General features: G+C 40.2%; 1 protein-coding gene across 1 annotated transcript; it reads right to left on the bottom strand.

Annotated features, from left to right (window-relative positions):
* Window positions 1-3,164: 3,164 nt before the first annotated feature.
* Window positions 3,165-20,574, bottom strand: aco1 (aconitase 1, soluble). Its single transcript, XM_062993162.1, has 20 exons — window positions 20,448-20,574; window positions 19,384-19,552; window positions 18,481-18,618; window positions 17,139-17,208; window positions 16,861-17,044; window positions 15,333-15,472; window positions 15,060-15,231; window positions 13,440-13,540; window positions 13,125-13,241; window positions 11,889-12,048; window positions 11,622-11,757; window positions 10,280-10,364; window positions 10,042-10,198; window positions 7,851-7,975; window positions 7,655-7,759; window positions 7,397-7,539; window positions 7,119-7,266; window positions 6,893-7,015; window positions 5,358-5,543; window positions 3,165-3,563 (listed from the first exon to the last, which is right to left on the bottom strand). Exons 1-20 carry the CDS (start codon window positions 20,542-20,544, stop codon window positions 3,447-3,449), a joined length of 2,673 nt encoding a protein of 890 aa, XP_062849232.1. The 5' UTR covers window positions 20,545-20,574; the 3' UTR covers window positions 3,165-3,446.
* Window positions 20,575-21,221: the final 647 nt, after the last annotated feature.

The raw sequence follows: 21,221 nt of genomic DNA, 5'->3' as shown, positions 1-21,221 counted from the left end.
CAACTCTGGACAGAAATAAATGTTGTGACATTGCAGAAGCTTGTGGAAACGATGCCACAGTGAATGCGTGCCGCAATCAAAGCTAAAGGCGGTCCAACGAAATATTAGTGTGTGTGACCTTTTTTTTGGCCAGGCAGTGTATGTGATTTGGGGCCTTGCACAAGTATTGTTCACAGTGGGATGTAATGATCTGCACCTCTTAGCATAATTTATTCAGTATTACTAGTGAAGAAAGTGATAAAGGAATACAGTGGTACCTTGTAACTCGACGTCCCCTAAACTCAAAATCTTTGAAACTCAGCGCCCTTCGTCGAGAAACTTGTACCCTTAAACTCAGGGTGTTAGGTTTGTTTTTTTAAAATGTATTTATTTAATTTCAAATTAACAATGAACAGTCGCTTTGTTCAGTGCTCGGCTTGACTGGTGCGGTAATTCGTCATCAAAGTGTGCATATGAGACGAATCTGCATTTGTGTGGAATAACCGTCAGATTCACTCTGAAAGCTTCCACATGGATGTGTTTATTTGGATTTTCATTAATAGATTTGTTCTGGCTTAAAACATTACCATATAAATTAACACACTACAACCAAAATCAAAAAATGTTAAATTTATTAAAATTACCAATTATACATGATCATGACTGGATCCTTGCACGTGACAATGAAAGTGAGTATTCTTTTATTAAAATAATTATTTGTTAGCTTCTGATTATATAAAGATGATTCTGAACTTTGCTGGTGGTTTAATGCCTCGTCATTAACATATGTATGGTAGCTTTGAAAATAAGGTGGATGAAATAATTCAAATAATACAATGCTAATGTACTCACAACATGGCTCACAGCATGGCTCACAACAGTTTAAACAAGAGGAAAGCTGCAGATACCTAGTTTGGAATGATGCTTCAGGAACTGAAACTTTATTAGACAGACTAATAAAAGTATTACAGTGTGTAAAAGGCACTTTGCGGAATTTACAGACGTACAAATAAGTTCAGTCGAATCACTTGAAACCATACAATGTACACATTTCTAATCACATTATCTGTCTTAAATGTCTAAATCACTGCTGATTTGTGGGTAAACACTTGGTGCCATTATCATGTACAGTATATCTTAACTGTTGAAAATGCTAATAAAAGAATGAAAAGAGACAGCAATGACCTTTTTTTTGTTCATTCATCTTTAGTAACCTTTAGCTTGTTCAGAGTCAAGATGTGTTCAAAAGCCCATCAGGCCCAGTGTGGGAATCATCCTGGAAAGTTGGGCTGTTAACTATAGAGAATAATTTACTCACATTGGTTCTTTTTGTTCGTTTTGACTCATACCTTGAAGCAAATTTATAGTAGCCAATCCACACACAGACATCTTTTATATATGGAAAGCGTACCAAAGGACACCAAAAAAGACATGAAGAAAACATGCCATGGACGGTCGTAGAACGAATACACAGGGAACGAATACATACAGTGTATCACAAAAGTGAGTACACCCCTCACATTTCTGCAAATATTTCATTATATCTTTTCATGGGACAACACTATAGACATGAAACTTGGATATAACTTAGAGTAGTCAGTGTACAGCTCGTATAGCAGTGTAGATTTACTGTCTTCTGAAAATAACTCAACACACAGCCATTAATGTCTAAATAGCTGGCAACATAAGTGAGTACACCCCACAGTGAACATGTCCAAATTGTGCCCAAATGTGTCGTTGTCCCTCCCTGGTGTCATGTGTCAAGGTCCCAGGTGTAAATGGGGAGCAGGGCTGTTAAATTTGGTGTTTTGGGTACAATTCTCTCATACTGGCCACTGGATATTCAACATGGCACCTCATGGCAAAGAACTCTCTGAGGATGTGAGAAATAGAATTGTTGCTCTCCACAAAGATGGCCTGGGCTATAAGAAGATTGCTAACACCCTGAAACTGAGCTACAGCATGGTGGCCAAGGTCATACAGCGGTTTTCCAGGACAGGTTCCACTCGGAACAGGCTTCGCCAGGGTCGACCAAAGAAGTTGAGTCCACGTGTTCGGCGTCATATCCAGAGGTTGGCTTTAAAAAATAGACACATGAGTGCTGCCAGCATTGCTGCAGAGGTTGAAGACATGGGAGGTCAGCCTGTCAGTGCTCAGACCATACGCCGCACACTGCATCAACTCGGTCTGCATGGTCGTCATCCCAGAAGGAAGCTGACGCACAAGAAAGCCCGCAAACAGTTTGCTGAAGACAAGCAGTCCAAGAACATGGATTACTGGAATGCCCTGTGGTCTGACGAGACCAAGATAAACTTGTTTGGCTCAGATGGTGTCCAGCATGTGTGGTGGCGCCCTGGTGAGAAGTACCAAGACAACTGTATCTTGCCTACAGTCAAGCATGGTGGTGGTAGCATCATGGTCTTGGGCTGCATGAGTGTTGCTGGCACTGGGGAGCTGCAGTTCATTGAGGGAAACATGAATTCCAACATGTACTGTGACATTCTGAAACAGAGCATGATCTCCTCCCTTCGAAAACTGGGCCTCATGGCAGTTTTCCAACAGGATAACGACCCCAAACACAACCTCCAAGATGACAACTGCCTTGCTGAGGAAGCTGAAGGTAAAGGTGATGGACTAAACCCAATTGAGCACCTGTGGCGCATCCTCAAGTGGAAGGTGGAGGAGTTCAAGGTGTCTAACATCCACCAGCTCCGTGATGTCATCATGGAGGAGTGGAAGAGGATTCCAGTAGCAACCTGTGCAGCTCTGATGAATTCCATGCCCAGGAGGGTTAAGGCAGTGCTGGATAATAATGGTGGTCACACAAAATATTGACACTTTGGGCACAATTTGGACATGTTCACTGTGGGGTGTACTCACTTATGTTGCCAGCCATTTAGACATTAATGGCTGTGTGTTGAGTTATTTTCAGAAGACAGTAAATCTACACTGCTATACAAGTTGTACACTGACTACTCTAAGTTATATCCAAGTTTTAGTTCTATAGTGTTGTCCCATGAAAAGATATAATAAAATATTTGCAGAAATGTGAGGGGTGTACTCACTTTTGTGATACACTGTATGGGCAATTCAGAGTATTCAGTCCATCTACTTGCATTTTTGATACCAGGGTACCAAAAGAAACACAAGCAGACACAAGAAGAAGATGCCAAACTTTACAATGATAATTTTCTGGAATTGAACCTGAGTTTATTGAGCTATGTGGCTCCAACATCACCTTTCTCACAAGATAAATAAACGGACTAACCTGTCCTTTATACCATAATCATATACTTTCCTGTACTGCAAGTGTAACTATCACATACTGTATCTGTATTTAGACTTTATTTTATAAACATGTTCATGAGAATCATTTTCCATTACACACAAATGTGACTGAAGCACGAGACCGAATGCAGGTGCTTCAGAAACAAAATATGACAAAAAGACGAGGACGGAAGACACTCTTAATTCTCGGTCATCTTGCGGATCATGTAGTTAAGGATGCCACCGTGGCGGAAATACGTAAGCTCCACGTCAGTGTCGAACCGCATTCTAGCCTGAAATGTCTTTCCTGTGTCCAACTGAAATAAAACAAAAGGAAAAGTCATATCTTAAATGTTTTCAAAACATGCTCATTATAAAGTTGTACTTACAGATACTATGTAAAAAAACCTCAAAAGCATCAAAATGATCATGTTTAAGATTGGTCGAGTCACCCTCTGTATGACCAATAACTGAAATCCAATCTGCAATGCATGGTATACAAACCGGATATTTTAACCAGTGGCCCATCTCTATTTATTTACATTGTCTGCATAGGTGCCCAGCCTGCCAGAAGCAAAGCTAAGATTCGAACTCACGAATGTGTTTGGCCGGTGCACCATGGTTGTTGTTGGTGGAAGAAAACAAAAGTATCTGTAAGTATCTACACAGACTACTCGCTGTACCACCATGCCACTTGTTACACACGTATGTTTAGCATGGAATCAAGCAATTCAGTCATTTTATTTTCATTAACTTTTTCATCTCTGTCAGAGTCATGGTGGGCCCAGTTCTGCCAGGAAACACTGGTAACAAGACAGAACACCCTGGTGCAATTTTGTAAGTCTTTTTTCGGTATTGCAAAATATTTATAACAATAAAATAATTTATTTATTTTGCAATTTTTTTTATTATTTAAAAAATGCTCCCCCTTTAGCGCATCCAATTGTTTAATTTGCATCGTGCTTCCTCTCTGTCTATGCCGAACCCTGCCCTGACCGAGGAGACTGAAGCTAACCCGTATCCCCTCCGAAACATGAGCAGCAGCCAGATGCATTTTTGCCACCCGCACATTGATGAGTGTTGTGCCACCTAGCGTTGCATGCGGAGAGACACACCCTAAGGGCTCTCTTCCTCATCTCTGTTCAGGCGCCTTTAATCAGCCGGCAGAGGTCGTAATCGCATTCTGACAGAGAGACCCACATCCGGTTCTTTGTCCCGCCCCCCAACTGAGCAACCAGCCAATCGTTGCTCATATAGCCACTCAGCCTCGAACCGGTAAGGCAGAGCTGGATTCGATACGATGTACGCAGCGTGTCTTTTTATCGCTGCACCACCTGAGCGGCTAACACTAAAATGATTTATTCAACACTTTTATTTTGGTTTTATTTTTTTTGTTTTAGTTTTAAGTACCATTTAAAATGTTTATGTAGCTTTTCTTTGGATCCCTAGCCATGGCAAAAAGTAATAAAGTCTGACTAGGCAACTTTCACCATATTTACTACATCTAGACATATTTATGCTTTTAGAAAGCCACATGATGCCTTTAACCCTGAATGTTGCTTCAGAAGGTAATTACAGCAACGGATATGTATGTACGAGCAGCATCTCGTAAAAATCATAAGGGCCAATAATTGCTTTGCATTATTGGCTGTTACATATCCATGCAATGCCATTTTAACCATTATGTTATCTTGTATGTTAGTCAGTGAGAAATTTTGGGTCTGTCCACCTACAATCTTACATTCTTTCTTCATTCTAACAGCATTCAAGTACTGTACGGTTTTCTTCTAGAGGAACTGTCTAGCACCCCATCACAAATTACTCAGGACTTGAATTAGAACATTCCAAAAAAGAATAAAAGCTACTCTGGAGACAAAGTGGAAATAGTAATATATTGTTACTGGTTTCTGGAGATCTGCTTTAAGCTGCTCATTGTGTGTGGTTCCAAGAATGTGAATCAACCTGTTTGTTGCATTTGCAGAATGTTGCACATTTTGACATTTTCTTTCGAGACCCACATTCAGTCAAAGTTTGTAAGTACTCCTTTTACAATAGTTGTAAAAAAATAGGTGTCAAACAGAATGTACTTATTAAGCAGAATCTAACCGTACCTTAACATCAACAATCATTCTAGGTGTGAGCTGTTCAGGTATAACCACAGTGTAGCGCTCTCGGCCAGTAAGCCCCAGTGTGTCCGCTGTATCTCCTGGCAGATACTCCAGAGGGATGATCCCCATACCCACCAGGTTACTGCGGTGAATACGCTCATAGCTCTCTGCCAGGACAACTTTAATACCCTAAAGAAAGAGAAGCGTGTGGAATGGAGCATGTTAAAATACTGGGTAACATTTACGCCTCCTTTAATCAATGTTTACTGTAGTCAAAAATCAAATGGAGTTTTAGTATTATAATCTTTTTTTAACAGGAAAAACGGTTGTTAGCATATAATCCTTTTTATATAGTACATAGTTAGGGCTCTACTAAATTCACGGGAAAATGTGCTTAATTTCATGGACCTCATTTTTCAAAAATCACAGATTTCACAGTTTTTTTTAAGGAAAAGTGTCACATTTCACGGCAGTCATTAAATAACACTCATAAATTGAATGATTGAATAAATGGAAGCTGCAATACACAGCACAGCCTGCTTTAATGGTTGAATGTAAACCTAAAACATCCAGTGCAAGGCTCTCTCTCAAATATGAAAATTCTCGTCCATGTTTTCACACACCCCCAAATTGCATATTACATGGGAAACGGCTCTTTTCATGATCCGTGGCGTGATTTTCATGGCTGTAAATTAGGTAGGGCCTTAATCATAACACTCTATATACTAATCATATTACCTACAAACTCGTATTTTCGGAATATACCTGCTCAGTGATCATCTTCCTATTTATCTTGGTTGGAAATTCACTTTCACCGCTGTAGTATGCCCTAGTTGTTTTTATAACCTACCCCCCATGTGCATGTTTATCTGTGCACAATTGTGTGTGATGCAGTGTATAACAGTGTTTGCAAGTCTGGCTTCATTTCTGTACCTAAGTTCAGAGTACTACACTATTTCACATAAATCTGTTGGATAACTACAGGTACTCTAAAGCTCTATAAGCAAACATTAATTATCACAGGCAGAAAGGTGACACACTGTTAACGGCGTCATGGTGGCTCGGTGGGGAGCATTGTCGCCTAACAGCAAGAACAGGGTTTGATTCTCAGGTGGAGCGGTCCAGATCCTTTCTGTGTAAAGTTTGCATGTTCTCCCTGTGTCTGCGTGGGTGCTCCAGTTTCCTCCCACAGTTCAAAGACATGCAAGTTAGGTGAATTGTAGATACAAAATTGTCTGTGACTGTGTTTTACATTAAAACTTGAACTGATGAATCCTGTGTAATGAGTAACTACCTGCCCTGCCATAAATGTAACTAAAGTATGTAAAACATAATGTTAAAATCCTAATAAATAAATAACACATTGATAAAGTCTGCTGTTAAAATTCCTGGATCTCTAATTCTCTACTGTTATGATTTATGATATTAAATTTTACTATCAACAGTTTAATAATATTTGAGTTAGCATGACTGCTCTATATGTTTGGGCAATCAAAAAAAGAGATACACACTGACACCAAGATAGCTTTGGACCTCACCAGAAGGAATGGTCCTTTAGCAGCCCAGTCTCTGGAGCTTCCTGACCCATATTCCTTTCCAGCCAGAACCAGCAGCTGATAACCTGCCTCCTGGTACTTTTCTGCAGCATCATATACATCCAACTGAAAGAGAAAATCCCTGTTAAAAAAATTCTACCCTAACTAAAATACACAAATTCTGTAATATTGAACATCAAGCTGGATATGAAGCTGGTCCTTCTCCTACCGTGTCCCCTGTTGGCAGGTAGACAGTGCGAGGGGCCTGCTTGTTGAGAAACTTGTTGTAGAGGCGGATGTTGGCGAATGTCCCACGAGCCATGACGGCATCGTTACCTCGCCGAGAGCCGTAAGAGTTGAACTCTCGGGGTGTTAGTCTAGACGGAGGAGATATAATATGACAGCTATATAAAGTAAAGTAATAACAGAGCAGTAAAAATATAAATGAAAAGACAGGTTTGCAGACAACTGATACTTTCAGATAAAATTATTTGTGCAGTAACATACCCTCGGCTGGTCAGATAGCGGGCGGCACTGCTGTTCCGAGCAATATTTCCAGCCGGTGATATGTGGTCTGTGGTTACAGAATCTCCCAGATTAAGCAGCACATAAGCATCTGCTATTGACTTGGGCTTGGGAAGCTCTTTAGTCTAAAGCATAGCAAAAATAATGTTTTTAATAAGTTATATAAACTAATATATACAGTATACTGTATATCATTAGCATTAACCCATAATTGGTGTGTGAAAACTGTAAAGCATTTACCAGTCCATCAAAGAACGGTGGAGACTTGATGTAGGTGGACTTGGGGTCCCAGGTGTACAGCTTGTCAGAAGGACAAATGAGAGAGTTCCAACGTTCGTTGACTTTCTAAAATAGAATGTGGATGAAAATGCTTTCAGTATTAATAAGTAAGCCCTGTAGAATGAGACAAATCAATCCATAAACTTGGTTCACTAACCTCCACTTTTTCATAGACCTCCTTAAACATGGCAGGAATAACAAACTGACGTTCCACAGCCTGGATCTCCTCTCGCGTGGGCCAGATGTCCCTCAGGAAAACTGCTTTCCCCTCTTTGTTCAATGCTGTACCAACACACCAAGAAGAAGAACCATTACTACTACTGTTTACACACAGATAAAGGTGCTTGAGAGTGTGTAAACAGAGACTTCTGTATTTTTTAGGGGTCGTCACAGCAGATCTGGTCCACATACCAGATTTGCACAGTTTTTATGCAAGATGCCCTGACGCAACCCTCATATTTCTATCTAGGCTTGGGACTGGGACTAAGAGTGCACTGAGAAGTGCACCTCCCAACAGCTAGGCTGTTTCGAATGCCACCGCCCGACATTAGCCAATCATGTCCATGCATACACCCAACTGTCTATTCAAAATCTAAGATTCAAACCCCTGATCCCTGGATTTCAGTGGTAGTGAGCTTGCATACTTTACCACTGCGCCCTGTTTCCTAAAATATAATGAACTAAAAGCCAGGTTAGACTTGTATGCGAAAAGTAAGTGTATTAAAACAAACAGTTCTGCAGTCCTTCTCTATGCACACTTTAGTGACATTGCGGCTGGTGTCCTATTGCATGAACTTCCAGAATTTGCTTATATACCCGGTTGCACCATTAAAATCGGAGGGATCTTCAAAAAGTTTCCGCACTTTTATATTTCGGTTGGAACCGGTGAGGGCGGGAGGAGTAGTTATTGGTCATGTCTGAGAGGCCAAGAGAGAGAGCTTATAGTCTGGATTTAGCGCCATCTGATTTCCACCTTTTAGAACCACTCAAAGAAGCTTTAAAAGGAAGAAGATTTTCATGTGATGATGATGTGAAAGCAGCGGTGCACCAGTGTCTATGTGTGCAACCAAAAATATTTTTGCTGATGGCATTAAAAAGTTGGTACGCTGGGAAAAATGCATCAGAATGTGACTGTGTAAAAAACAGATGTAATTTGTATATGTGAACCAAGTGGAGTATGTGGTGGGAAATAAATCTAAATATTAACTGTTAACTGGAGAATATCCGTCTTAATTGTTCCGATACTCTCTATGATAGAGAGAAATCTCATGTCAAGAAGGCCCTGGGTGAATGTGGTTATCCCAACTGGGCATTCATAAAAGCGGGAAAAATGCCCAAACACGGCTCCAGTGGATCGCAGGGAGGAGAAGAACAACTGCGGTCTAAGCGCAAACCAGTGGTGATTCCGTATGTGGCGGGAGTATCGGAACAATTAAGACGGATATTCTCCAAACACCGTGTTTCAGTTGCTTTCAAACCCCAGAACACGCTACGCCAGAAATTAATTCACCCTAAGGACCGAGTTCCTCGACACAAACAGAGTAACGTAGTGTATGCTGTTAGGTGCCGGGAGGATTGCCGGGAACTGTACATCAGGGAAACTAAACAGCCACTGGCGAAACGGATGGCACAACATAGAAGATCAACCTCTTCTGGCCAGGACTCTGCGGTTTACACCCACCTGCAAGCCAGCGGCCACTCATTTAATGATGAAGATGTTCAGATCCTGGACAAGGAGGAACGCTGGTTTGAACGGGGAGTCAAAGAGGCCATCTATGTGAAGAGGGAAAGACCATCCCTGAACCGGGGAGGGGGCCTGAGAGTACATCTCTCACCATCGTACAACGCCGTAATAGGAGCTTTACCCCAATCATGTGTGAAAGACACACATGACCATTGTAATTAATGGTCATTGTGAATTGCATATGGACCTGATCACCGGTTCCATTGTTATGCAAATCAACTGCATATAAGGTTGGGGTATTCACCACCAGCTCAGACTGAAGAAGTCATTGGGATTGAGTGACGAAACGTATCTCTACAACAAACTTGTGTCCAGATGAACTGATTCAACTTTGTGGAGTTGCTGTGTTTATTTCGTAGATTAGAAAAACAAATTAGGTTGCTGACACGATACTGATCTAACAGTTGTTCATTAGGCAAGCATGAATAAAAAAGGCAGACAAAAAGCAGTGGCACATATTGTGCTTGTCTGCCCCCTGGACTACCATCTTACACAGTGACCTTGTTGCTGCTATGTTGAGCTGTGAATAATTCATGTATTTATTAGCATCTCTCAAGGCAAAATAAAACTCACATGGTTACTCACAGTCACAAATCACACTCACCAATTGGCTCCTTTTCAAAGTCTATCTTCACAGTCCCCGCGATTGCATAAGCTATGACTAAAGGAGGAGAGGCCAAGTAGTTGGCACGTGTGTTGGGGTGAACACGTCCCTCGAAGTTCCTGTTACCCGACAGAACTCCTGCTGCTACTAGATCTCCCTGAGAAAATAAAGGATTATTTTGTGTGGTAGCCTGTAAAAGCTCCTATTTGCACAATTACAAGAAGGATTTAGTATTTACCTGGGTGATAGCTTCTACAACTGGATCAGGAAGGGGCCCGCTGTTTCCTATGCAGGTCATGCAGCCATACCCAACCACCTCAAAGCTAACAGAAGCCAAATACATTGTCAGGTACAAAGTACAAACATAACAGCAAAAAACTTCAGCACCAAATGGGGATTCCGAATAATTCGTGCATCCTAGAATCCGTAGAGGTTTATTTATTTTATTATGATTATATTGTTTATTAATGAATATACAAATTATAAAGCTGACTTTTGTTCCATTGCACAGGTGGCACAGTGGTCTAACATGCTAGTGTTCAAAACAAACAAACAAAAAACTTGGACATGAATGCCCCCTTGTGGAGGTTTTACGTTACATCTTGTAAACCACAGTGGGACCAGATTGGCACCAGTTTTATTAAGTATATTTCGTTTTGTGTTTCGTTTTATGCACTGTTTGTGTTGCCTGGGTCACGATAAAAATCATGGACAAAGAGCGCTCATGTGGCGCAGCAGTAAAACACACTATCACATCAGAGCAGACATTTCAGCCTCGTCATATCAAATCGCCAGGCTGGGTGCCTACACGAACAACGATTGGCTGTTGTTCATACAGGGTGGGAGCCGGTCTGGGATTCCTCATAACTGATGCGATTGCGACCTCTGCTGGCTAAATGATGGCGCCTGCACAGGGACGAGGGATAATGCGTTGATCAGGGTGTGTCTCTCCGTACACAAAAAGCTGATCCGCATATGAACATGTCTCGTTAGGTGAAGAGATGCAGTCGGCTACTGCACACGTGTTGGGGGCGTGTGTTTGTTTTGGCTCTCCTCAAACAGGGTGGAGATTAACATCAGTAGAGAAGAAGCAAAAAGTCAGGAGAAAAAGGGGCCAAAATGCATAATCAAAATAAAAATGGACAAAATATGGATCTCTTATAAAAAGTTTGAAAAACCCTGTGCTATTGGTCCAACATGCTAGCCAATCACTGTTAAGATCTCGAGCTCTCAAGTTTAAATCTCAGCACTGGTATCAGCCAGGTGCCTATACAGACATGATTGGCTATATCTGAGAAAGAGCAATTATGGCCTCTGCTGGCTGGGCGATGGTGCCTGTACACAGATAGGGAATAATGAGAGCAATGAGGGACTCTCCGTACGTAATACTGATCCCTGTGTGTGTTGTAGAGGGCTTGTTTTAGATATGGATCTACTCTGTCAGAGTAGGGGTCTGGAGCAGTAGAAGAGATAAAGAAATACAACTGGATAATTGGATATGACTAGACTGGGAGAAAAGGGGAAAATGCATAAACAGAATAAAATCATAAGGAGTTTTTAAAGCCTTGGTGCTATCATACCCCAGTTGTGCAAGGTAGTCCATCACTCCACTTTCCTTGAGATAATAGGTGACCACTCCACTACCGGGAGACAAACTGGTCTTAATGTAGGGTTTCACACTCAAACCACACTGGATGGCCTTCTTGGCCAGCAGACCTAAAAAAAAAAAAAAAAGGCACATTTAGTTATCCTAATTTATTAACAACATTTCCCCCCCAAATCATACTCAATTATAATGAGGCAGTTGTTTTTATGCACAGTCAGCCCCTTAACCAGGAGATTCATACCTGCACCCAGCATGACAGACGGGTTGCTGGTGTTAGTACAGCTGGTGATGGCAGCGATTACCACCGAGCCATGAGAAAGGGAGTAGTTCACACCGTTATACTGGAATGGGACGCTAACATCATGGCGCTCAGGGGGCACCTGAAACCCCTTAAAACCTTGCTAAAAAGAAACAAGAAACCATGCCACAACCATAAAACATCATCATAAATATGACATTTACAGTCTTCTCTATCATTTTGGCACCCCTAGTAAAGATCTACCTTTCGATGAATTAGCTTCACCTTTTATTTTTATTTTTTTCCCTTTTTCTCCCACTTTAGCACATCCAATTTCTGCTCGTCAATCATCCTCTCACTAACGCTGGTCCCTGCTCCTGATTGTGGAGGACGAGGCTGCTCCACGCCCCCTCTGACACGTGCACAGCAATCGAACATCTTCTCACCTACACTTGACGAGTGCAGTGCAGTACAGCGCTGTGTACGGAGAGCCACACCCTCTACCGCACTCCTTTCCCATCTCCGTGCAGGCGCCACCAACCAGCCAGCAGAGGTCGTAATCGCACTAGTCTGAGAGAGAGTCCCCATCCGGCTTAATCCCGCCCCTATCTGAACAACAGGCCAATCGTTGTTCATGTAGCCACTCGGCCTCAGCCGGCAGGCAGAGCCAAGGCTTGATTCGATGTATTGGAGATCTCAGCTCTGTTGAACAGCGTGTGTTTTTACCGCTGCGCCACCTGAGCGGCAAAATCCTACTTTTAATTTTAACGTTTGTTGCAATTTTTGGCAGCTCTAGAAATTCTAATAAAAATACATTTACTCAAACATTTTAACATTTATATTTTACTTTTTAAGGCTGATCAAGCAATAATCCACTTCCATTTTTACTGGGGTATATGCATGAGGTGACACAGAAGTAAATTTTTCTTAAACATGGGAAAAACATGAGAATACAATTAAAATAAGAGGAAGGTGTGTTGAATGTTCATATCTACAGTTGGGGCAACAATTAAAGATTCCAATCAACTGGAACTGTGACAAATGAGCCTGGACAAGAACCCAGGTTTATTTCAGGGATCTCACCATATTCTCACCATAAAGAATATACAGTAACACAACATCTGCAGAATGGTGCCTAATTTTCCACTAAAAACAAACATTACAGTTAACATCCAAGATAAGTTATTCATTTACAAATGTTTAACTCTGTACTCTGTACAAAGAGCGAATGTGATGTACCTTGGCAGCTAAGCAAGTCTCAAAGTCCTGCTTCATTTCCGACACAGTCACTTTGTCCTGCGGCCTCTTTGGTCCACTGCAGCAGGGAACAACCGTGCCAAGATCCAGCTCAACAACCTATGTACAAAGGCAAAGACAGAAATACAGAATCTATTAGACTGGCCAATATGTCTTTAGTACAGATACAATGTCAACATGAGTGGATGTCACTAAATGAAGTGACTGTCTAAATTGTAACTGTTTTTTTAAAGTACAATAAACTTTAAAAAGGGAAAATTGAAGAGAGAAATTGTGTGTGGGTGTATAAGTGTGTACCTTTGTGAAGTCTGGGTCCTGAGTCGCATTACTGTAGTCTCTAAACATTCCTACTGCTTTTAGATACTGGGCAATGTAATCAATTTTCTCGACATCTCGCCCTACACAAACACACAAACCCTTTACATACAGTATTACACATAGTAGTGTGAAAAATTATTTTTTATGCATGTTATTGCATAGTTAAAGGATTTTAGAACTTTAAACAAAACATATTTCATATACATTTAAATTTTCGGCATTTAGCAGACGCTCTTATCCAGAGCAAATTACAGAAGTGCTGCCATAGTGGACATGATTCTACACAAAAAAGGGCCGCAATTATCAAATAATTATCTAGTCTTGATTTCAGTCATCCCTGTAGAATATACATTTCATTCATCTTCCACCTTACAATTCAAAGTTAGATTGTCACCAAGTTCATAATAGATCACTGTCACAAATTAAGGGAAAATCCAAAAGAGCTGAGAAAAAAAGTTATTTCTTACTTAGGAAGTCTGAAAAATCTACAAAGGCTTTAAGACACCACTGAAAAACAATGGAAGTCTTTATTATCAAAAAATCTGGAGCATCAACCATTGACAAATGAGCACTGACCTTACTTTCGGTTAACAGTGTTTTTTTTTCTTTGCCACTTTCCCATATATGAACTTACATATATAAATAGATATTCATTGGACGGCTGAATTAAAATGTCAAATTTGTCATTACCGAGGTTTCATTATCTTTGGCAAAATCAATTGCAGCATTTGTTTGTTTGTTTATTAGGATTTTAAGGTCATGTTTTACACTTTGGTTACATTCATGACAGGAACGGTAGTTACTCATTACACAAGATTCATCAGTTCACAAGGTTATATCAAACACAGTCCTGGACAATTTAGTATCTCCAATTCACCTCACTTGCATGTCTTTGGACTGTGTGCGGAAACCGGAGCACCCGGAGGAAACCCACACGGACATGGGGAGAACATGCAATCTCCACACAGAAAGGACCCGGACCGCCCCACCTGGGGATCGAACCCAGGACCTTCTTGCTGTGAGGCGACAGTGCTACCCACTTAGCCACTGTGCCGACCAAATACAGCATTTCAAAGTAAGAACATTATACCAACAGTCAGGCATGATTGTGGTATTATGGCTGGGGATGCTCTGCAACTTGCTGTTTTTATGGGAACAATATGATTTAAAAAAAACAATCTAACATAATGTGTCAATGAGCTGAAGCTGAGGTGGATTTTGGGTTATGTAGCAGGACAGTGATCCAAAATCAACTTCAGATTTCATTGGACTAAAATAAACAGAATCGAAGTGTTGGACTGGTCTGTATCAAAAGCAGCTATGTGAACAAGAGTGAGTCTAAATTCCTTCACAGGATTTAAAAAGCCTACTAACAAATTATAGAATGTGCATAATTTAGGTTCTTGTTAATAATAGTGGTGCAATCACTGGTGTTTTACTAATTTCACAAGGGCAATATGGGTCTCTCCTAAATGAAAGAAATAATACTTTTTAAGATTTCTTATTGTTTAATGATATAAAAGTATTAAGCAAAACAATTAAGACCACCACAAAAGTGCACAGGTGTCAAGCAATTGTCAAAAACCAGCATTTGCCTACCAGTCTGTTCAAGATACTGGACACTGACGTGGTCTACAGGGAAAAAGGCAGCTGTGGCACCATACTCCGGGCACATGTTGGCAATGGTGGCACGGTCTGCTATGGAGAGCTGGCCAACACCGGGGCCAAAGAACTCCACGAACTTTCCAACCACACCAACCTGACGCAAGTGCTGTAGACAGAGATTAAAAGAGGAGCCAGCAGATGAGCACAATTTCATTTTACAAGACACAGTTACAAGATCTCATCTGAAGAACAATGTATAAGACTTGCCTTGGTGACTGTGAGGACAATGTCAGTAGAGGTGATGTACTTGTTTGGAGTGCCCTGGAGTTTGTAGCCAATGACCTCGGGGAGGACCATGCTGATTGGCTGACCCAACATGACAGCCTCTGCCTCAATACCTCCTACACCTGCTCAGACAATAAATACAGAATTACTTGTTTGCTGCAAGTAAAGACACTCATGGCAGAAAACCAATGGCAACCTACTGTTAACTGCTTAGCCAAAATATTTACTAGAGTAATGAGTGATATGAGGTTTAGAACCTTAACAGTATGTTTGTTATTCAGTTAGTTAGTTGTTTTAGGTCGTGCTTACACCACATCAAGGAAACCATGGCAACCAAACACAGACAGGTGATGATGACATTGCCATCAGCGATTCGAGTGACTAAAGGCAAAAACATCGCTGCCAATCTAAACAGCGTAATACAGGAGGAACCCCCCTTCCCCCAAGGAGCCCCTTCTTTGTCTACTGTATACACACGATTGTGTAGCTACATATCACTCCAATGTCATCATCAGATATGCAAATGACACCACCATTGTGGTTCCTGACACACTGGTGCCAGGAAAACCATCTTTCTCCTCAGGAAACAGGAAAATACACACATCCCCATTAACATCAATGAGAGTGCCAAAGAAAGGGCCAGCAGCTTCAAATATTTTGGCACACATATGTCTGAGGGCCTTAACTGGTCTGAACACACAGGAAAGGTGGTTAAAAAGCACAACAGCACATTTTTTACAACAGGAAGCCAAAAAAGGAGATGACTTGCTGCACCATTACCTGGTATGGGAAATGTAGTGACAAGGGTTATACAGTCTGTGTAGCAGGTATATTACATGTATACACACTATATGGCAAAAAGAATTTGGACACCTGAACATAAGCTAATTGGACATCCCATTTCAGAAAATAAATGGCATTGAAATAGTGTAACATCTATGTAATTTTATAGCTAGAGTCTCTTCTAAGTAGGCCTCTTACAAGACTATGTCTGTGGGAATGTGTGCCCATTCAGTCAAAAGAGCATTTGTATGGCTGGGCACTGATGTGGGTCAAGAAAGCCACAAGTAATATTCCAGTTAATCCCAAAGCTGTACAGTGGCTCTGTACAAGCCACTACAGTTTCTTTACATCAAGCTTTTCTTTATGTCTTTATACACCTTGTATTATGCAACAGGGCACAGTGATGTTGGAACGGGAAATGGCCTTCCTTAAACTGTTGCTGCAAAGTCAGAAGCATATAACTTTTTTGTATAATTGATTTATTACAGCTCTTAGTAACTGCTGTGCCTAAAACACATGAATACAAAAATTAGAATAGGTGTCTTTCCAACCTTGGAAAAATACCACTGTTCCATGTGCTTTTTAATGGGTGCTTGCAAACTAACCTAACCCAGTTAATCAGAATCACTAAGGAATGAGAAGGCCATGCTACAAGGTTTAATCACCTAAGCATTATGTTGTTCAGGCTTGTAAACATGCATATTTGGAGTGAGAGTCAAATACTCACCCCATCCCAGAACACCCAAGCCATCAATCATGGTCGTGTGGGAATCAGTGCCCACTAGGCTGTCTGGGTAATAGTAACCATCCTGCTGAAACACAACTCTGGCTAGATATTCCAGGTTCACCTGGTGCACTATACCCGAACCTGGAGGAATGATGCGCATGTTCTGGAATGCTTTAGAACCCCACTGTGAAAAAGAATGCACAGATTACCATTAATGCTTAGAATGTGGAGGCACAAACTGTGTGTTTGTTAATGTCAACACAGACATATTCAGTTACCTTCAAAAACTCAAATCGTTCCTTGTTTCTTTCAAATTCAAGTTCTTGGTTTTTCAGGAGACTGTCAGATCTGTAATACATAATACAAAATATAAACACCTTAACAAAAATAATCAATTCATTCCTTTTAAATCAGTGTAAATTGTGAATTATTGTGAATCAGTAAGGCTAGAACATCTTATACATAAACCAAGAAATAAACGTTGTGGGTTTAAAATCCTGATTACAACCCCTATTTCCAGGAAAGCTGGTATAAAGAAAAGATTTTCCAATGTTTTCTATAATCAACTTATATAACCAGTTTTAGAATTCTTAGAACAGTTAAAAAACACTATTGCAACACACTCCAAAATAGTTGGGACAGAAGTGTGTTTAACACAGTGTTAAACACACTTCTGTCCCAACTATTTTGGAGTGTGTTGCAATAGTGTTTTTTAACTGTTCTAAGAATAATTCACAAGTATCATTATTAGAAAAGGTTTTAGATGCAACACAGTGTTGCATCTAAAACCTTTTCTAATAATGATACTTTTTAATGGTTGGGGAACTGAGAACACTCATGGTTGCAGTTTTGCAAGTGGATTTTTTTTACATTCTTGCTTGATATGAGACTTCAGCTGCTCAACAGTCTGTGGTTCCCATTGTGTGATTCTTCACTGGCATCATCTTGTTGAAATAACCACAGACTTCCCAGGAAAAGCCATCACCTTGATAGCAGCATTTCTCTCTAAAATAGAAATATACCCCTTTGCATGCAATGAGCACTGATGCACTCCAATACCATGACAGTTGTTGGCTTTTGCAGCTCTCTCTGATAAGTCTGTATAGTCTATACATCTTTGCCACAGAGAACTCAATGTATTTTTTTTAATTGTGAAGTAGACTCATCTGACCACAGAACACATTTCCACAGTTTTTTAGCCCATCTGAAATAAGCTTGGGCCCAGAGAACTTGGTGGTGTTTCTGTATAGAATTGATGTACAGCTTTCTCTTGGTGTAATAGAGTTTCAGGCTGAATTTCCTGATGCAGTGGCGGACTGTGTTTAGTGCCAACAGTTTTCTGAGGCACTACACAGCCTGTGTGGCTATATTTATCACTGTAGCATGACGGTTTTTCATGCAGTGTCGTCTGAGGGCACAAAGGTCACACACTTTCAACAATGACATTGTTCTAATATTTGTCAGTGCAAAATAAAGCTTTGTAATTATTCTTTTTTACTTTTTACCAGGGGTGCCAATAACTGTGGAGGGCACCGTACCATGTTTGTGCTGAGAAATGCAGAAATGTAAAATAAGTCATGTGAATTACTGGACAGCACACATAATCATTTCCAAACTTACTTTCTGTTGAAGTCCACCTGAATGGAATGGTCAATGACTAGGTCCGCAGGGCACACAGGGTTGATCTTTTCTGGATCTCCACCAAGTTTCTTTACTGCATCCCGCATTGCAGCTAAATCTACCACTGCAGGTACCCCACTGTCAAGAGCAGAGATATGAAGAAATGCAAGCAAGACTATTATTGTTGTTGAGTGTCCAATTTTTTAAAACTTTTTTTTTTATTTTCTTTTTTTTTTTTATTAAAAGGTCCACAGCTACTTGGGAAACAATAGAAAACGAATAGACCAATAGAATTCATTATTTAAACACAGTTTAAGTCAAAGGTTTGCATACACATGTCTGTTTTTTGACATAGTGCTTGTTGTTCTGCCACTAGGAAGGAAAATGCATTCTGAAGAGATTCAAATACAGATGGCAAACAAAGTCAATAAAATCTACAAGTCTCAAAGGGTTACAAAGCCATGCTTATGCCCTGGGACTTCAGCACAGTGCAAGCCATGATCTACAAATGGGAAAAATGTGTTACTGCTGTTGTAAAAGTTGTTACTGCCAAAGGTGGCACAACCAGTTAGGTTTAGGGGCAATTACTATTTCACATGGGTGATAATGGTTTTGAATCAATCTTAATCTTTAATAAATGAAACCGTTATTTAAACAGTTATTTGTTGACTTGTGTTGTATTTATCTTATAATAGTTTGAACATCTAAAACATTGAATTAGCAAAAATAGATCTACAATAGATTTGTATGTGTGTGTAAACATAGTAGTGTGTGTACATTTTAACATATGTTATATATACTGTTATGTTAATGTAGGCATTAAGCATGTTATATTTCATGTTATATCAGTGTAGGCAATAAATCTAGCAAAACTATGATGAAAAGTGGTGTAATAAACCGTACGTAAAGTCCTGCAGGATCACACGGGCTGGTCGAAAGGGCACCTCCACTGTCTGCTTCTGTGTCTCCTTCCAGTTGAGGATGCGCTCCACATCCTCCTTCTTGACCAGGAATTCATCACAGTTCCTCACGGCTGACTCCAACAGCACACGGATTGAGAAGGGTAGACGTTCTGTGTTCAAAAATAAAATCAGTCCAAGACAAATGATCTAGCGCAGTAGAAGCTGTGCCCATTACAAATGGAAGTGCCAATGGCCAAATTACAGGCAGAATAATTAGTTTAGGTTTTACAGGGGTGAGCTAAACAATTAGGAATTAAAACATTACATTTCAGTTTTACCAATGTTCTGCTAAATATCCCCATTATTTAATGTGCAAAAATATGTCTTTGAAATATCTCTTTTTCAATTTGAACTGTCAGCCTCAGCGTCCCTCTGTCCAACACAGCAATAAGTAAGGCGTGCTTATGAACAACAACTCAATAAGTCAAGATTGCAATATCTTACAAATACTCATTTTCTAACCACAGCAACAGCTTAGATTCACTTATCTGCCTTTATGTTTTATATCCTTCTTACAACGCTTTCAAAATAATGCTCTTCGTCTGGTATTTGACCTAAATAAGTGCTTGTCTTTGCTGAAATTACTACATTGGTTTCATGTCGCAACCTGGATCAAGTTAGAACATCTCACCAGGGGCTCTGCTCCAGAGTATCTCCACTACTTGATTTGGAACTGTGACACCTGCACACCAGTTTAAATTTTTGGATGCCTGTCCTGTAATTCCTTCAAATCTTTTCATTTACTATTTTGCTTATGCACATAAGTCAGACTTGTGATTTACTCACATGTTAAACGTCACTAGAGCATTAATTTCTAATTGAGTAATACTGGTAGATTTTGAAGTTTGCTAATGACTACATGGTAACATAAAATGTCCCATTGCTATGTATTTATTAATTCCCACAACTGCTAAGTGTACAACTGACTACTGAGCTTTCTGCTAATCTTCCCTTACAGCTATTTTTATGATAAATATATAGAAAAATCTGCATTGATTCTCTTACCATATCTGGGGTCTCCAAGTTTTGTAAGATTGAAGAACTTATGTTCAGGCTTCTGGGCATCCAGAGATTCAACAATGTGGGTGTAAGGGCTCTTCATAGCTGAAAACACTCTTCTTTGCCCACTAAGTCTATCTTCAAGTTAAAGTTATCTGAAATTTTAAATAAAAAGGTCCAAAAACTATTTTTATATAAAGATCACACAGCTACTAAATAAATAAAACAATAAGCCATAGTATCTGGTTGTGTTAAATGCAGTATGAACAAAAAGCTGGTGCTGGCTAAAACACACAACCAAATATCTAAACCTGGTTCCTGGGCTTATTTATGCAAATTAGCATTTTAGCTTCTTTTAATGCCCCTACTTATCACTAAAGGCTTGATGATCTGCCAAAATTCAGAGGTCGCTATGTGACAATCAGGATTACACCCTCCGAGATAGTTCTGTCCAACATCATTGAGTAAAGTAAAGAAAGGAAGAGCCGTTGATTATTTTGCTGTTCCGGCAAGGTAATGTATATTGAGTAAGGGTACACTGAGACATTTGTCTGCTGTATTTAAAGATAACTTGGCTCCTATAAACTAAGACGTCGTGCCATTCCATTCAGAATACAGATGAATTTTGATGAACAATGAGTGAGCTATTAATTAGCCTCAAAGAGAAGGCAGGATGTTCTGGGAAAACATTATCCACATGGTCGTCAAGAGCTGGAATTGAACTGATGGCACGTAACAATAATATTGGCCATTTTAGAGGTTGTATGTGCATTACAAGAG

Source organism: Trichomycterus rosablanca, chromosome 4 (assembly GCF_030014385.1).
Source record: "Trichomycterus rosablanca isolate fTriRos1 chromosome 4, fTriRos1.hap1, whole genome shotgun sequence".
NCBI lineage: Eukaryota > Metazoa > Chordata > Actinopteri > Siluriformes > Trichomycteridae > Trichomycterus > Trichomycterus rosablanca.
Note: the sequence above shows the minus strand (reverse complement) of the source record. Positions and strands in the feature narration are given on the sequence as shown.

What these genes read in the sequence shown, in the direction of transcription:
- aco1 (XM_062993162.1), bottom strand. Translation starts at nt 20,544, where the DNA reads ATGAAGAGCCCTTACACCCACATTGTTGAATCTCTGGATGCCCAGAAG. An exon ending in GTCTGTCATGCTGGGTGCAG is followed by an intron (nt 11,758 to 11,888) that starts GTATGAATCTCC and finishes TTTTTTTTTTAG; the next exon opens with GTCTGCTGGCCAAGAAGGCC. An exon ending in GAATGATTGTTGATGTTAAG is followed by an intron (nt 3,564 to 5,357) that starts GTACGGTTAGAT and finishes GTTTTATTTCAG; the next exon opens with TTGGACACAGGAAAGACATT.